Source organism: Phodopus roborovskii, unplaced genomic scaffold (genome assembly GCF_943737965.1).
Source record: "Phodopus roborovskii unplaced genomic scaffold, PHOROB, whole genome shotgun sequence".
Classification (NCBI taxonomy): Eukaryota; Metazoa; Chordata; class Mammalia; order Rodentia; family Cricetidae; genus Phodopus; species Phodopus roborovskii.
This window is the reverse complement of record NW_026126514.1, coordinates 13,591,808-13,612,257: the sequence shown is the minus strand read 5'-3', so window position 1 is coordinate 13,612,257 and position 20,450 is coordinate 13,591,808. Positions and strand designations below refer to the sequence as shown.

The following is a 20,450-nucleotide window of genomic DNA, read 5'->3' as shown; positions in this document are numbered from 1 at the left end:
CTAGCAGAGGCCCATGTGCAGGGGGTCTGAGTCAGTCCCATGCTGGATTCCCAGCTATCAGTCTGGGGGCCCATTATCTCCTCCGTGTTCAGGTCAGCTGTCTCTATATGTTTCTGCAGCCTGGTCTTGTCCTCTCCCTCTCTGCATCTGGATTCCAGTTTGGCTCAGTGTTTAGTTGTGGGTGTTTGCTTCTGTTTCCAACAGGTACTAGATGAGGGGTCCATGATTGTAGAAAAGTTAGTCGTTGATCTTATTATCAGGGAAAGGCATTTATGATAGCTTTTCCACTGTTGCTCAAATTGTTAGTTGGAGTCAGTCTTGTAGGTATCTGGACATTTCATCTGGACATTTCTTTAGGTTCAGTTTTCTCTTCAATCCTATAATGGCTCCCTCTTTTATGTTATGTCTTTATTGCATGGATGTGGATCATTTGGGTATATGCCTAAGAGGGGGATAGCCGGGTCCAGTGGTAAACTAATTCCCATTTTCCTGAGGAACCACCATGGTGATCTCCAAAATGGCTACACAAGTTTGCACTCCCACCAGCAGTGGAGGAGTGTTCCCCTTTCTCCACATTCTCTCATCCAGCATAAGTTTTCTTTTTTTTTTTTTTTAAATTAAAATGACTCCTTTTATTAAAAGTTTGGGTTTATAGCATGGTTTATTATAATCACACATTATGACTTCAGATGGAGGAAACTGTTGGACTTTTAGCTTCAGCATATATCCCACATCCAGTGATCACTGTGACTGAAATTAGGTGCTCTCTGATGGGTTCATCAACCAGCCAACAGACATTATCTTAGGCTGAGAAATATAAAAAAATAACTTTTCATGAAGCCCCAGTATCACAAAGACCCTGACAGAGACCAGCAATGATCCGAAACCTAAACCACTACAGCTGACACACAGATAAGCATCTGTTAAGATGATGCATCACCCAGTTCTTTCCCTTATAAAGCAAGATTTAATGTTTGACCATTTCAAGTTATTTTCCTATGTATGTTCAGGTCTGGCACAGACCTTTCAGTATCTGCATAAAGCAAAACCTAGGAAAGCCACAATACTTTCTCTTTAAATTGTTAAATCTGTAAACTTGTCTTCCAATCTTCTAGCCATGAATTCACACTGGTTTGCTTTCAAGATTGACTTTGAGGTATTTTCCCCACTATCTACTTGTAATAAATGGATGGAAGCTCTATGTCCCTGTGATCACAGGTCTGTTGCTCTCACCAAATTGACAAGCTAAATGGCAGTGACTCCTTCCATGAAGACTAGAAACCCAAGAGCTCTGCTGTAGTCCATGTAAGACATCTTTTTCTGGGAAAAAACTAAGTTGTTTTGTGGAAGGAAAAAATTCTCAGCCAGGTATAGTGGTTCTCGCCCTTAATCCCACAGAGGCCAGTGGACCTGAGTTCCACTCTTTGCTTTCATGACTCCACACTATACCTACAGTTTCATAATAGCAGCTTAACACAGAAATGGCTGCTTAGTAAATAAGTTTATTATCTCTATGAAAAATCTTCATAGAAAATTGTTTTAGCTCTCAGCAGCCCACTCTTGAGCTCTGAGGAAGCTTGCCTTCTTTTGAGCAACCCGATCTTTCTTCTGGGCCAAAGACATTTTGGGACGGTTCCACCTCTTTTTCTTCACCTCTTGGGCTTCTTCTCAAAGACGGGATTCTCTCGGATAGCAGCATGAGCTTTCTTATACATCTCCTCCATCATGTCTGGAGTAACGTTGTTCTTGATGTACTGGGAGAACTGTTTCTTGTAAGCATCTTCATCTTCCTCCATTAGGTAACACATGTAGTCTGTGACATTCTGTCCCATGATGTGTTTCCGATGCACTTCTGCATTGAACTCCTTACTTTCAGAATCATAACCAGGGAATCGTTTGGTACTGTGAGGGATAGACAAGCCTCCATCCACAGCTCCCTTCAGGGCCCCAAAGACTTTATTGCCAGTTGTGGTTCGGGCAAGACCTGCGTCCAAATAGCAAGTGAAGGCACCAGGCTGACCATCAATGCTCTCCACATTGTATTCATCTCCAGTCACCTCCACTTGGCCTTCATAGATCTTGTCCATACCAAACCTATTGAGAAGCCTGCGGGCCAGCAGCAAGCCAGTACAATAGGCTGCAGCATAATTTGTCAGGCCAACTTTCACACCATATTTTGACAGCTCGTGTGCATGCATATGCTGCACAGACTATCATGTCCCCTTCTATACGGGCATATGCAATCTGGCAGATGATATCTCTGTTAGTTACACGAACTATCATTCTGTATTTGGGTGTGTTGTACTTATTTTTATCCTGGATCACCAATCGTTTCCGAGAATAGTAGTCAGTTTTACCCTCTCCCTGCCTTCTAAATCTCACTTGGTACCTCTTAAAGTAGGCCTTGTTCTTGACAACTTTCACGAACCCCATCCTGCGGAACAGACACCCGCAACCATGGCTCCACACAGACCTGCGGCCCGGTGGCGCTAGGGGGAAAAAGCATAAGTTTTCATTGGTGTTTCTAAGTTTAGCCATTCTGGCAGGAGTAAGATAGTATCTCAAAGTTGTTTTGATTTGCATTTCCCTGATAGCTAAGGATGTTGAGCACTTTCTTAAGTGTCTTTCAACCTTTTTGATTTCCTCTGTTGAGAATTCTCTCTTCAGTTCTGTACCCCATTTTTAATAGAGTTAATTAGTGTTTTGTTGACTAGTTTCTTGAGTTCTTTGTATATTTTGGAGATCAGCCCTTTGTTAGATATAGGATTGGTGAAAATCTTTTCCCAGTCTGTGGGCTGCCATTTGGTCTTGTCAAATATGTCCTTTGCCTTACAGAAGTTTCTAAGCTTGAGGAGGTCCTACTTATTAATTGTTGATCTCAGTGTCTGTGCTACTGGAGTTATGTTCAGGAAGCAGTCTCCTATAACAATTTGTTCAAGTGTATCTCCTACTTTCTCTTTTAAGAGGTTCAGTGTGGCTGGATTGCTGTTGAGGTCTTTGATCCATTTGGACTTGAGTTTTATGCGTGGCGATAGACATGGATCTGCAGCCTTCTACACACCATCATCCAATTGTGCCAGCACCATTTGTTGAAGATGCTTTCCTCCCATTGTATACTTTTAGCTGTTTTGTCAAAAATCAGGTGTTCGTAGGTGTGTGGGTAAATATCAGGGTTCCATTGGTCTACTTGTCTATTTTTTGCCAAGACCAAGCTGTTTTCAGGACTATAGCTCTGTAGTAGAGCTTAAAGTCAGGAATGGTGATGCCTCCTGAAGTTCTTTTATTGTACATGGTTGTTTTGGCTATCCTGGGTCTTTTGTTTTTCCAAATAAAGTTGATTATTATCCTTTCAAGGTCAGGGAGGAATTGTGCCTGGGATTTTAGAGGGGATTGCATTGAATCTGCAGATTGCTTTTGGCAAGATTGCCATTTTTATTATGCTTATCCTACCTCTCCAAGAGCATGAGAGATCTTTCCATTTTCAGGTATCTTATTTAATTTCTTTCTCTAAAGACACAAAGTTCTTATTATAAAAGTCTTTCACTTGTTTGGTAAGTGTTACCCAAGATACTTTATGTTGTTTGTGGTTATAGTAAAGGGTGATGTTTCTCTGGTTTCTTTCTCAGCCCCTTTGCTGTCTGCATAAGTAGGGCTACTGATTTTTTTTTTTTAGTTTATCTTGTATCCTGCTAGTTTACTGAAGATGTTTATCAGCTGTAGGAGTTCCCTGGTAGAGTTTTTTGGGTCGCTTATGTAAATTATCATATCATCTGCAAATAGAGAAAGTTTGACTTCTTCCTTTCCAATTTGGATCCCCTTAATCTCCTTTTGTTGTCTTATAGCATTAGCTAGAACTTCCAGTACGATATTGAAGAGATATGGAGAGAGAGGGCAGTCTTGTCTTGTTCCTGATTTTAGAGGAATCGCCTTAAGCTTCTCTGCATTCCATTTGATGTTGGCTATTGGTTTTCTGTATATTGCTTTTACTATGTTTAGGTATGTTCCTGTTATCCCTGATCTCTCCAAGACGTTAATCATGAAAGGGTGTTGAATTTTGTCAAAGGCCTTTTCAGCATCTAGGAAGATGATCATGTGGTTTTTCTTTTTCGGGTTGTTTATATGGTGGATCACATTGATAGATTTTTGTGTGTTAAACCATCCCTGCAACCCAGGGATGAGCCTACTTGAACATGGTGGATGATTTGGATTCGGTTTGCCAGTGTTTTATTGAATATTTTTGCATCAATGTTCATGAGGGATATTGGTCTATAGTTTTCTTTCTTAGTTGTGTCTTTGTGTGGCTTGGGTACCAAGGTGATTGTGGCCTCATAAAAAGAGTTTGGTAATGAACCTTCTGTTTCTATTGTGTGGAACAATTTGAGAAGTATTGCTATTAGCTCTTCCTTGAATTTCTGGTTGAATTCTGCATTCTGCACTGAAGCCATCTGGCCCTGGGCTTTTTTTTTTTTTTTTTTTTTTTTTGGTTGGAAGGCTTTCGGTGAATGCTTCTATTTCATTGAGGGTTATAGGTTTATTTAAGTTGTTTGTCTGCTCTTGATTTAATTTTGGTAAGTGATAGTTATCCAGTAATTTGTCCATTTCCTTTGAATTTTCAAATTTTGTGGAGTACAGGTTTTCAAAGTATGACCTGAAAATTGTCTGGATTTCCACTGTGTCTATTGTCCTGTCCCCCTTTTCATTTCTTATTTTGTTAGTTTGCATGTTCTCTCTCTGCTTTTTCATTAGTTTGGATAAAGGTTTTTCTATCTTGTTGATTTTCTCAAAAAACCAACTCTTTGTTGCATTGACTTTTTGTATTGTTTTCCTGGTTTCTATTTTGTTGATTTCAGCCCTCAAATTGATTATTTCCTGGTGTCTACTCCTCTGAGGTGAGTTTGTTTCTTTTTGTTCTAAGGCTTTCAGTTGTGCTGTTAATTCTCTAAAGTGATTATGCTCTGTTTTTTTCATATGGGCACTTAGTGCAATGAGCTTCCCTCATAACACTACTTTCAAGGTGTCCCATAAGTTCGAGTATGTTGTGTCCTCATTCTCATTGAATTTTAGGAAGTCCTTAATTTCTTTCTTTCTTTTTTCTTTGACCCAGGTATGGTGCAATTGTGAATTGTTCAGTTTCCATGAGTTTGTAGGGTTTCTGTGATTTGTGTTTTGTTGAATTCCAATTTTAAAGCATGGTGGTCTGGTAAGATACAGGGGAGTATTCCAATTTTTTTGTATGTGTTGAAGTTTGTTATGTTGCCTAGTATGTGGTTGATTTTAGAGAAGGTTCCATGTGGAGCAGAGAAGAATTTATATTCTTTTGTGTTTGGATGGAATGTTAAACCCAACTGAGACGTAACTTCTGTTAGTTCTTTTGTTTCTGTGTTAAGTTTCTGACTGGTGGTCCTGTCTAGTGGTAAGAGTGGTGTGTTGAAGTCTCCCACTATAACTGTGTGAGGTTTTATGTGAGCTTTGAGTTTTAGTAGTGTTTCTTTTACGAATGTGGGTGCCTTTGTATTTGAGGCATAGATGTTCAGAATTGAGAATTTGTGCTGATGGCTTTCTCCTACGATGAATGCGAAATGACCATCTTCATCTCTTTTGATTAATTTTGGTTTGAAGTCTAACTTGTTAGATACTAGGATAGCCACACCTGCTTCCTTCTTGGGTCCATTTGATTGGAAGATCTTTTCCTAGCCCTTTACCCTGAGGTAATGTCTATCTTTGAAGCTTAGGTGTGTTTCTTACATGCAGCAGAAGGATGGATTCTGTCTTCGTATCCATTCTGTTAGCCTGTCTCTTTTTATAGGCCAGTTAAGACCATTAATGTTGAGGGAGAGTAAGGACCACTGATTGTTAATGCTTGTTTGTTTTAGATTTGTTGTTGGCAGTGGTATTGTGAATATATTTGTTATACTTTACCCTTGGGTTCTGGTGAAGTGGGATTATCTATTGCCTATGTTTTCTCTGTCTATAGTGATTGAGAATTTTGCTGGTGGAGTAGCCTGGGCTGGCATCCGTGGATTCTTAGTATTTGTAGAACATCTATCCAGGACCTTCTGGCCTTGAGAGTATACATGGAGAAGTCAGGTGTAATTTTGATAGGTCTGCCTTTATATGTTAACTGGTCTTTTTCCTTCGCTGCTCTTTATTCTGTATGTTAGGTGTTTTGATTATGTGTTGAGGGTTTTTTTTTTTTTTCCCCTTCGGTCCAGTCTATTTGGTGTTCGGTATGCTTCTTTTACTTTCATGGGCATGTCTTTCTTCAGATTGGGAAAGTTTTCCTCAATGATTTTGTTGAATATGTTTTCTGCACCTTTAAGCTGGGCTTCTTTGCCTTCCTCTATGCCTATTATTCTTAGGTTTGGCCTTTTCAAGGTGTCCCACATTTCCTGGATGTTTTGTGTTAAGGATTTGTTGGATTTAAGATTTTCTTTGGTCGATGAATCTATTTCCTCTAGTTTATCTTCAGCGCCTGGGATTCTCTCTTCCATCTTTTATATTCTGTTGGTTATGCTTGTGTCTGTAGTTCCTGATAGTTTGCCCAGTTTTTCTATTTCCAGCATTTCTTCAGGTTGTGTTTTATTGTCTCTGTTTCAGTTTTCATGTCTTGAACCATTTCCTTCACCTGCTTGTTTTTTGTTGGCTTTCTGTACTTTCTTTAAGAAATTTGTTCATTTCTTCCAATTTTTTGTTTGTTTTTTTCTTCCATTTCTTTAAGGGATTTTCTCACATCGTCTTTGATGGCCTCTATCATTTTTATGATGATAATTTTTAAGTCGTTCTCTTCTGCTTCATCTGCTTTGGGGTGTTGAGGTCTAGTTGGTGTAGAGTCCCTAGTTTCTCGTGGTGTTATGCTTGTCTTTCTATTGTTAGGTGTTTTCTTGTATTGCCGTTTTCTCATCACTTCTTCCAGTAGGTGTAGGTGGGCTCTCTCTCTCCTTCTCTCTCTCTCTCTCTCTCTCTCTCTCTGGTACTCCCCAGGTGGGCTTAGGTGGGTCAGAGTTTCGATGTCTGTAGCTCTGGGTGGTCCAAGCTCTCTAGGAGGTCTCCCCTCAGGCAGGGGCTGGGCAACGGGGTCAAAGTTCAGGCTCCAGCAGAAGACAGGTAGGTGATGGGAGTCAAAGATCCCGAAGACTGGGACTCAGGATGTTCCTTGTGTAGATAGGGGCATCTAGCCTGGGCCTGGCACTCTCCAGATAGGCTTATTTAACAGAGGCCCAGTGATGGGGGTCAAGGATCCAGCCCACAGGAACTCAGAGTGGCCCCGGGGATAGGCAGATCTCTGGGAGGGGCCCATAACTCTAGTAGAGGACCAGTGGTGAGGGTCAGAGACCAGGCAGGTGGGGATTCTGGATGGTTCCGCTGGGTAGGCAGGTCTAGTGTACTCAGAACAGCTCCAGGAAGTTCCTGGAAGGTGGCAGGATTGTTGGCTCCACCCTCTGTCCCTGTACTCAACCATGGCGGTGGCACAGTGGGCAGGGTAGGGCACAGGCTCTTGGTGGGGGTGGGTGGGTATGTATCAGAACACCAGGAGCACTCTTGATGGGGACCAGACACAGGGGGAGCGTGATCAGGGGCCAATCCAGGGAGTTCCCAGGGAAGGGTGTGTGTGTGTGTGGGGATTCCACCCGAATTGGTCCCAGACTCACCTCTAGCAGAGGCCTGACGATGGGGGTCAAAGACAATGGGGGTCATAGACTAGGCTGGGAGTCAGAGTGTTTCAGCACTGATAGGCAGATATAGCAGATGCTGGACCGACAGCTAGAGTGTCTGCATGGGGCTGACCTGGGCCCTCTGCATATGGGTAACAATTGTATAGCTTGCTCTGTTTGTGGACCTTTCCCTGGTATTTGAGCTGGTTTTGGGGAACCTAATCCCCATGCTGGGTGCCTTGCCCAACCTTGATGCAGGGGGAGGAGCTTAGTCCTTCCTAAACTTGATGTGCCAGAATGTATTGACTCCCATGTGAGGCCTGGCCCTTTCTGAATGGAGATGGAGGAGGAGTGGATGGGGGAGTGGAAGGGAGGTGGGGGGAGGGCATGGAAGGAGAGGAAGGAGGGCAAACTGGTTGGAATATAAAATAAATAAAATTTTAAAAATGTAATAATAATAATAATAATAAAAGAGTTTCTGTGGTCAGTGTGTCTCTCTTCAGATGAATAGAAACCTTAATCAAGACACCATTCATCCATTAAAAAGTATGAAATCTTGTAATTTAAAACAGGACAAGCTGCTGGTGGTGGTGCATGCCTTTAATCCCAGCACTCGGGAGGCAGAAGCAGGCAGATCTCTGTGAGTTTGAGGCCAGCCTGGTCTATAAGAGTGAGTTCCAGGACACCCTTCAAAGCCACAGAAAAACCCTGTCTTGAAAAACCAAACCAAACCAAAAACAGGATGCATTGATTTGCTTGTCAGTATGTCACCTGGAATAAGCCAGAAACAGAAACATGAGTAAGACCTCATATGTGGAATCTGAAAAAAATTGAACTCACAGAAGTTGAGAATATAATGGAATTTTGGTAAAGGGGAAGATATGATGAGGAAATATCGACCAATGGGTAGTAAGAAGTTATAGTTAGCTGGTTAAATGCATTCTGGTTGTTGGAACCCATCAGTCTGTTGACCCCGCCCCCTGATGATGGACGGGATGCTCATGGCCATGTCTTCTCTATGTCATGACTTACCTGGCTGCTCAAGCTTTACCTGGCTGCCAGGGGACTCAGTTAAGCATGAGCAAGTTTCCCTTTTAAAGCAAGAGCGCCAAGCGTGCCTCTCTCTCTTGCTCTCTCTCTATCTCTCTCTTGCTCTCTTTCTCTCCTGCTTTTGGTTGGCCATTAGCTACCCCTCCCCCTTCTTCCCTCTATCAATAAACTCTATGTGGGCACTGAGTCTCGTTTTTGTGTTTCATAGGCAAGAGCTGAAGCAAAAGAACAACACTGGTAATCTATTGTGCAGTGTGGTGACTATAGATAATATATTACATATTTCAGAAAAAACAAGAGATTTCCAGTACTTGGGGTGGCATAGATAGGACGGCTGCCAAGATTTGGCCCAGCCTAGGCTACATGAGATTCTGTCTCTAAATGAGCAAACAAATGCATGCATAAAAAGTTTAATGGGGACAGACTCTCCTGATACCATTCAGCTCAGGCAGGTGCTAGCCAACTACAGGCCAGCCTGGGTCTTCAAGGCCTGGACTATTGGGAAGACATCCATGGACCCACCAGGTGCCTTGTTGTGCTCAGTGGATTGGTGCCGTTATGATGAGCAAACGTGTGATGGAGAAATGAGGGAGAGAAAGAAAAGCAGAACTGTCTGTGTGCTGAGGAGAGAGAAGGAACAGAATTGAAGGTGGTGAGGGGCAGGCTGATGTGGAAGGCCTGCTTCCTGCTAGGGCCCTGATGATGTCAGGCCCCAGGCTGCTTCAAAGGGCCATGTCTGGGTCCCTTGTCCTACTGCAGCCAGGGTCTGTGTTTACATCCATGGCCCATGTTGCCACCAGAACCACGAGGATGCCTGGTGTCTGGGCTGCCTCCTGTGGCCATGTAGATGTTTGAGGGCCTCCACAGGGGCCATACTGACCTGTGTTGCCACCCAGTGCTATGGTGACATCTGGGACAGAGTTGCAGCTGAGGCTCATGTCTGGGTCCATGCCTACTTCAGCCAGGGTCTGAATTGATGTCCTAGGCTCCTGTTACCACCAAAGGCTGTGGGGATGTCTGGGGTCTGACCTGCTACCTGAGGCCATGTTGGTATCTACAAAACATGCTGCAGATATGCTATATACTGATCTGAGTGACCTACTCTGCCATCTGGGGCCATGGTGATCCCCAAGCCTAGGCTGATGCTGAAAGCCTTGTCTGAGTTTGTGTTCCTTTTGCAGCCCAGGTCTGTGTAAGCATCTATGGTCCACGTTGCCACCAAAGGCCATATGGAAGTCCAGGGGCTGGACCTCATTGGTGTTCAATGGCCATGCTACTGCCAGAGTCATACTGATCTGAGTGGCCTGTGCTACTACTCGGTGCCATGGTAGCAACTCGGCCAGAGCTGCAGCTGAGGGCCATTTCTGTGGCCCTACTGCAGTCAGGGTCTATGTTGATGTCTGTGGCCCATGTTACTACAGGGGGCCAGAGGAATCTGAAATGGTGGAATGCCAAGAGACTTTTCTGGGGCCAATCTAGAACAAAAGGCCAGTAATAAAACCATGTGCTGTGATGAGGCTTCTCCATCAGTTCAAGTGAGCTTTGATACCCAGGTTTTTTATTAGTTTTTGATAGAAGTGGAGCTTCCATGTTCCTATCACCCGGCTTCAACTATAACCACATTTTGCTAATGTTAGGTTCAAAGGGAATTCCAATTCCCTAACTTCAAAAGGCAATGCCTATGTCTGGAAATGATAGTCTTGGCTTTATTCAAGCAATTGTGGTTGAGAGCCACTGGGGGCCCTTTGTATGTCAGGACTATGATGTGCCACTGAACTGCATGTCTAGCTTCAGCTGCATTCGAACTTTCACTATCCTCTTAGAGTGCTCTCAGCTTGGATAACTGACAGCACTATGACAGCTCCCAGGAGATTATTTCAAGGCTCTAGCTCCCTTGCTGTGTTCTCTTCAGTTCTGTACAGCTCACCCCGTAGTCTTTTAGAGAATTATCATCTTTTTCCTCTTCGTGTACTTCATATTCATTGCTTTATACATTTAAAACGAGACAAAAATTCCAAGACAAATAATAAAGTTGCAGCCAAGTGCACAAGCAGGCTCCTACCTTTTCTGTAGTGCATACAAGCTAACACATGTGCACATATGCAAACACACACATTCACACAAGCTTTTCTGTAGTGCACAGAGGCTAACACATGCACATATGCAAACACACATTTCACAAGTTTTTCTGTAGTGCACATATGCAAACATACAAGCTTTTTTGTAGTGCACATATGCAAACACACTACATAGAATTACACATGCATAAAAATAATTTCTAGTAAGTAAATCTAAGATTGGCACAAGGTGGAAGGTGGCACCACTCACTCTAACCCACCCACATTCAGACAAATCTATAAAATTACTTCTTCCTCTTTAAGTGGTAGTTTGTGGCATTTTGATTAAAGAAAATATTTTCTTTCTTCTGACCCCCTTTCTTCAGGTTGATTTCTCAAAGGGTGTCTGATTTAAAAAGAATATCCTTCATCTCCATCATCACATTCTATGGATACTCTAGCTGATCTCATTTGATTTTATACACTGATTGACAGTTGTGGGTAATTTCTTTTCTAAAAGCCATTAACCAACCACTCAGCACCTAGAAGCCATATTTAAATCCCACCACACATTAGTTATATGAGCTACTACTAATTTTTTTACTGATATAGTAATACGTAAATAATTTTTTAAATTGTAAAAGGTTTGTAAGAGACAATCTGGGAGACTGCCTACACACAAAAGAGGTAGAAATATTTTTATTATGATGTTCAAGGTAGTAAAAATTTTAACATCTTAACCCTCACAACAACCCTGTGAGGTAGGTAAGTCATTGTACAATAAACTAATGTTCCAAATAAAGTGCAATTCCCTGAAGAATCTGCAACTTAAGTCATTAATAATGTAACCATACCATGTATGTATGCATACACTAGTATCTATGTTTTGTATAGCTTGGTGCATGCAATACATTGTTACTAGAAAAGCTTGGTGTAAATCAATTTCCATTTATTTGGGGATTTATTTAGATAAACACCGGGTGATTTTTTTAAAATGACATTCTCATTCTTGTATTAAAAATAATTTTAATATTTACTCAAATGAGACAGTGTTAGCAAGATTTCACCCACATTTTCCCATCCTTATAAGCATGTTATCTCAATACGGCACAACAGCAATGTAAGATTTATAATGAAAGCTTAGCAGTTTGGTATTTGGCAGTGAACTCTGTTGTCATGTAAAGTCTTCAGATATACTGCACCCAATCTCAACCCCAATTATAAACAATGTTATTTTATTGTAATGTAAACACTAAATGAATAATGGTTCATCAAGTATTCTCCCTTGAAAATATTTATAATAAAACATGAAGCTCTGCTAACTGTAAAATGCTTTGACTTTGCATCCATGGAATTACAAACCCAAGCCTCCTGATGTCAATGAGCAGTTTCCAGGGAGCCAGATGTTACTGATTTTTTTTTAATGTTTTTTTCCTCTGTACCAATAAAAAACTGAACTAGAAGAAATATTACTAGGTACCCCACTTTCCTCTTAAATATATAAACACATTTCTATTATTAGTCCAACACTAATAAATATCCAGTTGTCTAATGTTTGTGATAGTTGCCTTGTCTGGAAAACAACTTACTGGGGAATTTTGGTTATATTTAATGATAAGATATTTACCATTGCTATGTATTATGTTTGTAATTCTTACAGTAACTGAAATCAGAGGCTTACTTAATGCTTGAAATGCACCGGTGGGTGTACACATTAGCAAAAAGTTATAGTAACTTGCAAACAAAAAATTTCATATATAGCTTTTAAATTGCTACAAGGAAACTAGTAAAATGTAAAACAAACTAAGCAATGGGTAAAATAAGCCATCCAAAAGCCGTATATTCAAACCCTAAATCCAACAGTGCACTTTGGAGGTAAGGCAAAGAAATACAGTCAGATAACCAAAATGCTGGCTTTTACCCTAGGATTTACTCAGATATCTAAAAAGGAAAATTTAGAATTGAAATGACAAGTATTTTCTTGGATTTAAGGATAAAACTCTAAAAACTGTTGAGGTATATATAAATAAAAATTACAAAGGCCACGAGATAACATTTTATTTGAACATAACATATGCCTGTATAAAAATAACCCAGAAAATACTTAAAAATACATTTTTGCATAGATTTTTCATATAAAACATTTACCTGGGGCAAAACAATGAAAAATACATCTCTGAAACTAGTATAGTTGAACTGATTCCTTGGATACCAAGTATATACAGAACAAGAGCCCTTCATCTAGGGAGCATGGGTAAGCGGGAGAACAATTTTATTCAGCATCAGTCTATATTTATTTCTCTGTTGCTCGAATATAAACCAATGATGACAAGAGGAGAAACTCTGGGGGTTTATTTAACAAAATTAAATTCACATTTCTGAGGCCATCATAGTGCATCCAATGTCCATCAATCTGGAAAGCTGCAGAATAATGATGTTCCTCTTTGTTAAATAGAGTGGCACCTTCCAGCAAATACCTGCACATTATATGACAATGTATAAAAAGTGTTAGGGTAAATAATCCCTAAGTTACTCTTTTAAAATGCATGCACTTTTACAGATATGTGCTATCATTTCTGCTTTATCAATAAGACAATGGATAGATGTCACATATCTTGTAAAAGGCAGGACTAGGTTTGAAAACAGTCTAATCATTATGCATGCTGCTAGTAACAGGCTTCCTCATAGTAGACTCTGATCCCGGGATCCAGAAATCCTTGTTGTTTCTTTTCTCAACATATTATTATTATTTTTTAACCAGGGTCTCACTGTGTAGCTCTGACTGGTCCAGAGCTCCCTATGTACAACAGGTTAGCCTCAAATTCACCAGGACCCCTCCTGTCTTTGAGTCCAGAGTACTGGGGTTAAAGCTGTGTGCCACCATGTTCAGCTAACAATATTTAATGGCTAGTAAAAATCATGGTGGACTAGTTTTTTTTTTCTAGTTTCATAAAATGAGCAAATAAACAAACACTACCTACTTGTGATCAGATAAATCCAAGTAATAGGGTACATATGCCAGATCTTCAGGTTTCCAATGCTGCATGTTTAACACAACAAAAGGGGGTGCTCCATGGCAGAAAATTCGTTGGGAAAATTCTCTTAAGCCACCACACCTAAAATGAAAATTGGGCATGATCATTAACATACATGAGACAAATGGCTTGTCAACACTTCTGAACTGTATTTAATCTGTAAGTCCTGGAGGTTTATATAGTTTATTCTCTATACTAGACGTGATGCTTCAAAAACTAGATAAGTTACTGTTTATATTAAGAGTTTTAAAAGCATGAATCTGCTGAATCACTGTAATTGCTTTTATTTATACATAGTGTCTTCAAGATGGTTTCAATGACTGAGGAAGAAAATGCTACCTTTTTAGGATTAGCATCGTCTATTAACATGAAATAAATTCTTTCTCTCTATTTTTGATATTAATAAGTATTAAGTATACACATCAAAATAAAACTTTACAGTAAAATCTTGATTAACCGGAAAGCTCAGGGCACAATACTCGGATTGACAAACACTACTGACTACACTAAGTTAACCAGAAAATCATATGCTTCAGTACTTGTTGCTAAAGTATGTAGGTTTTCTTTTTTATGGTCTTAAAAATAATTAATGTAGCTTTTATCTTTCATTATTTTGTGATCTTTTATGGTTTCATGAGACCATCTTCTAAATATTAACTTCCAATGCACAAAATAATGTGGACATAGAAATTGCTAAATTATTGGGATATTTATGTTCTGTTTGACTTTTTTTAATGTATTAAATTTTTTGGTTTTCATTTACCTTTCTCCCAAATGAGATGCAGCAAAAAGTCCATTTAATTGGGGGTCCTGATTAGCCAGGTTCCAGTTAACCAAGGTTTTACTATACCTACTCAACAATGAGGAAAATGAGAAAAGGTGTTTGCTTTGTATTCATCAATAGGTAATAGTACCCATTATATATATATATGGTAACAAAATGTAACAATGATGACATACTAAACTAGACTAGGAATATTGAAAAAAAATGTTAGGCTAAATATTTATTTATGCATTTCTGCTTTAGAAGTGTATTAATTTAAAGAGCTTACCAGTCTAGATTTCTTTATAACACAATAGAAATATTTTGAAATGTCTATCCTACACTCACCCACGCTCTTCACAAAGTTCAATCTTGGAACTGAATAACTCATCCACAGCCAGTCGAATCAAGTTTCCATGTGGAATTTCTTGGGGAGGACTACAATAATAGCAAAATGCAAGGATTACTTTAACAGTTCAGTATATTTTTAGAATGATAAATTTTAGAGGCTAGTATATTATGGGCAGAATAAACTATATGAAACACACGACCTATGATATCTTGGGGCTTTTGGCTGTTTTAAGACAGGATCTCACTTTTAGCCCAGGCTGGCTGAAATTCACTCTGTAGACCAGACTAGCCTCAAACTCACAATGATCCTTTTTTTGGTTTCAACTCCCTGCATGTTGGCATTACAGTCATGCAAGAGTAGACCTGAACAGGCTTGTGTTTTAGGCAGGTATTATAGAAGCAGTTGAACTCAATAAATGTTGCATGAATAAAAATTTCCTGTAAACTGATCCTGATGTATATACAGTTATTGCTTCTTAAGAAAATGTGCCTCAACAGTTGAGTTCTGGCAAGCAGAAAGTTGGATGCAGATTCCAGACAACAGCTGATTAGCAGAGTAAACTCATTAACAATTGTGCCTTGTTTTCTTTGTTAGAAATGCTTGCTCTGTAAACTTCAGAGCCTGCTTTAAATAAGATTACAAAAAATAAGCTTTAAAAGTTCTATAATATGATGAAAGGCATTTCTAAACTAGTAAGCTGTGCTTCCTGACTATGGCCAAATTCACCTCTGGAAATATCTGGATTTGCTTGTGGCATCAGTCTTTTTCCCTACCAGTCCTGAGACAGCTAATGTTTGCCATCACTCCACCCGGTCTTCCCAGGGTGGTTTTCCCCACCATCGTTCAGCATCATGGCAGTCTGTGTTCTCTCTGAAAGCCAAAACCACTCAGCTACCTCCAGCACCATCTGTACTTAACACTAAAATATTCTCAGTCACATCCTCTCTAGATACAAGAAGCCTAATTTGGAGTTTCTGTCTATAAATATTATCTGGCCTTGCCACAAAAAAGTATTTTTAGTTTTCTTGTTTATGTAGAACTAGTCTTCTTGACAGAGGACCATTCAAAAGATAAAATACTCTAAAACATTAAAGTTTAAACATTTAAGAGGTTCAATCTTTGGCACAAAGAACTTTGTAAACTAGGACCAAGAGTGATTCACTTGGCATACTGGATAATTTCTTTTCTACTGAGAAGTTACCAGGTGGTTTTGTACACAGATGCATGCAATTAAGCAAAGGTCATTAAAAAAGGAATAGAACTGGGAGCAACTTACTTTATACTAATTGTGCGCTGCTGATCTTCCTGCACTCGGGTCGGACAGCGCCAGTTAGAGCAGTAACTCTCTTGAATGGTAGACATGAGATTTTCAAGGTTTTTTGTAAAATTATCATGCTCATTCCCAAACAAATCAATTATTAATGAAGCTTTATGAACTTCAGATTTGTATTGCTGTTTTTCCATCTTGTCCCAAATCCAAAGTAGCTTCACAGTTGTAAAACTGTAGGTGTCCATTAAATAAAGAAAACAGTCTACAAACTCCCTGCCAAAATGGAGAGAGAGTTCCCTGGGGAAACTTTCATTTTCATTAAGAATGACATACAGTAACATCAAGAATCCATCTATGGTGCAGGTATTTTTCAGTCTGATTTCAACATAGAGGGGTGTACAGGATACTGCTTTGCGGCCAGCTTTGATGGTAAAAACTCCTCCCCAAGGAAGAACAGGCCTCCAAAATGATCGATCTTGGTTATAGTTATTTTTAATTGATGCTTTGATCTCTTCAAACAGTGTCTTCATCCTGCATTTAAAAGTGCAAAATAAAGCATGTAATGGAAGGAGACATATTTAAATGAAAATAGATTAGATTGTTAGGTGGCCTCCCAATATGAAAACAACAACCACAACAATTTGTGTGGCACTGGCAATATGCATGGTCTCTGTAAAGATTGTTGAAGTGATCTTGCAGGTGACTTAGGTTTGGGTCTCAGTACCCACATGGAAGCTTACAACTGCTTATATGTTTATATGTTTAAAACACTTGAATACATAACATTAGATCAATTTTTAAAAAACAAACAACAAAAGAAAAAAAGCAGCCAAATCTCTCTTTTTAAGGTACAGAATGACCATCTGATGGGCCTTTTGTTAATTGGTTTCTATCTGTGGTATAAGAAACCTTGTAATAAATCTTAAATGAAAATTAAAGCTATTAAAAGATTATGTCATAAATGCTTATAACTTTGTAAAAAATTAACATGCTAATAGAAACTAGATACATATTAAATTTAATTGGTTTTATTCTTAATGTAAGCCTTTTTCTACCTCCCCAATTCCAAGTTATTTATACTTCATTTCCTTGTTGATACAGGTAGTTCAACTTAAGAAAATGAAATGACACTCGCCGATATTTTCAAGTACAAAAGAGCCACCATCTCTAGGTTTTTATATTAATTATATTGCAAAGTGCATCTATGCTATAAAACAACCACATTGCTCTACATGAAAGATAATCTGGCGTTGACTTTGAAATACAAAGAGAAGTGAACACAGCACTTCAAATAGTAGCACAGTTATTATTTCTAATCACTTTGGATATTTATTTGTTACCTAGGACTGTTTTTATCTTCATTTTAACTACAGAACCCATGCTATGGGACTCTTAGAACTTAATAACCCTTATTCTCCCCGCTGCATTTCCTGGGGATAAACTGGAGTGTCCTTCCTCTTTAAACTGCCACTCTTCCTTCTCCTTGTCTTGAGGACAGACACACCGTTTTTTAAAGTCACTGACATTACTTCAGTAAAGATGTTTGTGTCCTACATATGTTACAAGAACAATGAAAAACAAACAAACAGTTCTTGCTGAAATTGTTGTAAAAATTGCTTCACTTTATTTGGAAAAATAACTATAAACTACAATATTGCTTTCTAATGGTATTTGTACAGAAAAGTTTATTTTTAAGAAAAGGAGATATATCGGAACAATAGAAAGAAATGGCTAAAGTCATTCTCTCTCTCTCTCTCCCTCTCTTTTTCTTCCAAGACAGAGTTTCTCTGTGTAGCCCTGGCTGTTCTGGAACTTGCTGTGTAGACTAGGCTTGCCTTGAACTCAAGAAATCCACCCGCCTCTGCCTCCCAAATGCTGGTATTAAAGGCGAGCACTGCCAGGGTCTTATTTTGGTCACCTCTTCTTTTCAAATATCACATCCTCCTAAACACAACACAAACTGTAAACCTGTGTTTTATGTCCAAAATTAAGTCCAAAACCATTCTGTGGTACTAGCAAATTCTGTTGTGCATTAAACATGTAAACTGTTTTCTACTGGAGACAAGATATTTATTGCACTCTAAATTACTTGGTACTATATTTAGTTTGAAATACGGGTGTTTATATATAGTCAGTTAACACACTAGCTCTCATCAATTACTCTGAAATAGAGTGTGGCAAATCTTAAGCCAAGGAAACAAACATGTTTCTTAATATAAATTGGCCAGTTTAATTTAGTGTAAAAAAAAATCCCAAGTCATTTAAGCATTTTTTTTTTTTGTAAACAAGAAAACTTTTCATGATCTCCATTTTCTCTTGAATTTTAAAGAATTTTGTAGCAAGGTTTAGGAGCTTGAGTTCGGATTCCTAAATATTATACTGGAAAGGGAAGAATAAATCCCTAGTGTTTCTGCTCAAATTATGTCTAGGATGTGGTCGAATGAAGAATAACCACAGCTCTGAAAAGCAATAATTGTAATCTGCAACGATTAGACACAGGGCATTAACCTAACTTCAAAAAGGGAACACTGGAAGCTTGAGCACAATTACAATTCCAGCAATAAACCGGCCGGTCGTTCAAATGTAAATTGCAGCAAAACTCGAAAAAAAGGAAAAAAAGGGAGATGGCTGCAAAGCGCTTCACTGAGACAGCCCCGAGTTTCTGGCACATAGTCACTGGAGGATGTACTTACTCTCTGGCTCTTACCTGCCTCCATCCCAGCTCCTTTAGCTGGACGGAGCTAGGGAACCTCCCCAACCTCAATTCCTCCACCAACATGACCCCTTTCTCGCGCTGTCACGGCCAGGGGTCACCGGGTGTTCCCCGGAGGAATCGACCACCTGTCGCGGGAACCGAGCGCCGCAATACGGAGGGTCGCGGGACCCGCAGTCCTCCGGGGCGGGGGTCCACGCCCGCGCGGCCACGCCCACCCTCCCGCCGCGGCGGCCAGGCCTCGGGGCCGCGGGCGGCTTCCCCGCGCCTACCTCCCGCGGGACCGAAGACCACCGGTGCCGCCGCACCCGTCGCCGCCACCGCTCGCTCATGGAGAGCCCGGGCCGCCGCCGCCGCCGCGGCCGCCGCCGCATCTACCAGCCCCTCCGGCTGCCTCGGCCGCCCCCGGCGAGCGTGCGGGGCTCCGGCACGGCCTCCATCGCGCCCGCCGCGGCGGCAGCCACCGCAGCCGCAGCGCCCAGCCGCACCCGAGCGGCCCACGCAGCCGGGACCGCCGGGCGCGGCGCGTCGCTTGTTACGGAGCAGGATTCCGCGGGCCGCCCCCTCCCCCCGCGGCCCGGCCAGGCCAGCCGCTGGCCGCGCTGCTGCGCAGGCGCGAAGGCCCCGCCCGGCGTGCGCGTGTCGGGGGTGTGTGTACAGCCTTCAGATTTGCCCAATTGGAACCGGGATCGGGTGTAGGAGGGCGGGCCCTCGCGGAGAGGGGCGGGGTCCAGCGTGACAGAGTGGGTGGGGCAGCCGGAAATGGGCTGGGTTTTCCCTGGGGAGCTGCTGTCTGGGCTGGAGCTGCCTTGGCCTTTTCTTTTACTTGGGTACCATATTTTGAGTAGTCCTGATTTTAGGTCTTTGGGATCCCTAACCCACAAGCGAAGGCCCCCTTTTTCCCCTCAGTATATTATGACTATGGGATATGTTGATTTAAGTGTATATATGTATGTATATGTATTTAAGTGTGTATATATATATATATATATATATATATATATATATGAAAAAAGTTGAATAGGTATCTTAAATACTGTTTTAAGATTAGCCATAATTAGATGTTTTGTTTTGGGGAGTTTTGTTTTTTTCTTTTCTTTTTGAGACAAGGTTTCTTCTTTTATTAATTGTATTCATTTATTTTACATCACGACCGCCCTTTTGCCCTTTTTCCTCCCCCTCCCCCATCCACTTCTGTTCAGAAAGGGGCAGGCCTCCCATGGTTATCAACAAAGCATTCATATCACGCTGGGATAGGATTGAGCTTCTCCCATTGTATTAAGGATGGACAAGGCAATCCTGCGTGAGGAATAGGTTCCCAAAAGCCAGCCAAAGCATTAGACACAGCCTCTGCTTCCAGGGCTAGGAGTCCCACAGATAGATCAAGCTACACAGGGATCACACATATGTAGGCTCCCTGGCTGTTGGTTCAGACTTTGTGAGCCCTTTGGCAACCCCCCACCCTCCACTCCCCTGCAGGGTTTCTTTGTGTAGCCCTGGCTGTCCTGGAATTTGCTTTGTAGACCAGGCTGGCCTTGAATTGACAAGAGATCCACCT

At 40.8% G+C, this 20,450-nt stretch overlaps 1 protein-coding gene and 1 pseudogene across 1 annotated transcript; both read right to left on the bottom strand.

The window, feature by feature from the left end:
• Nucleotides 1–1,506: 1,506 nt before the first annotated feature.
• On the bottom strand, nt 1,507–2,468 carry LOC127230626 (60S ribosomal protein L5-like; annotated as a pseudogene).
• A 10,334-nt stretch (nt 2,469–12,802) lies between these two features.
• CUNH14orf28 (chromosome unknown C14orf28 homolog) lies at nt 12,803–19,421 on the bottom strand. The gene is given in 6 exon segments (XM_051195901.1): nt 12,803–13,236; nt 13,741–13,875; nt 14,906–14,995; nt 16,186–16,710; nt 19,165–19,187; nt 19,189–19,421. Coding segments are annotated over 6 exon segments (1,035 nt in total). The 5' UTR covers nt 19,267–19,421; the 3' UTR covers nt 12,803–13,052.
• Between the last annotated feature and the right edge of the window lie 1,029 nt (nt 19,422–20,450).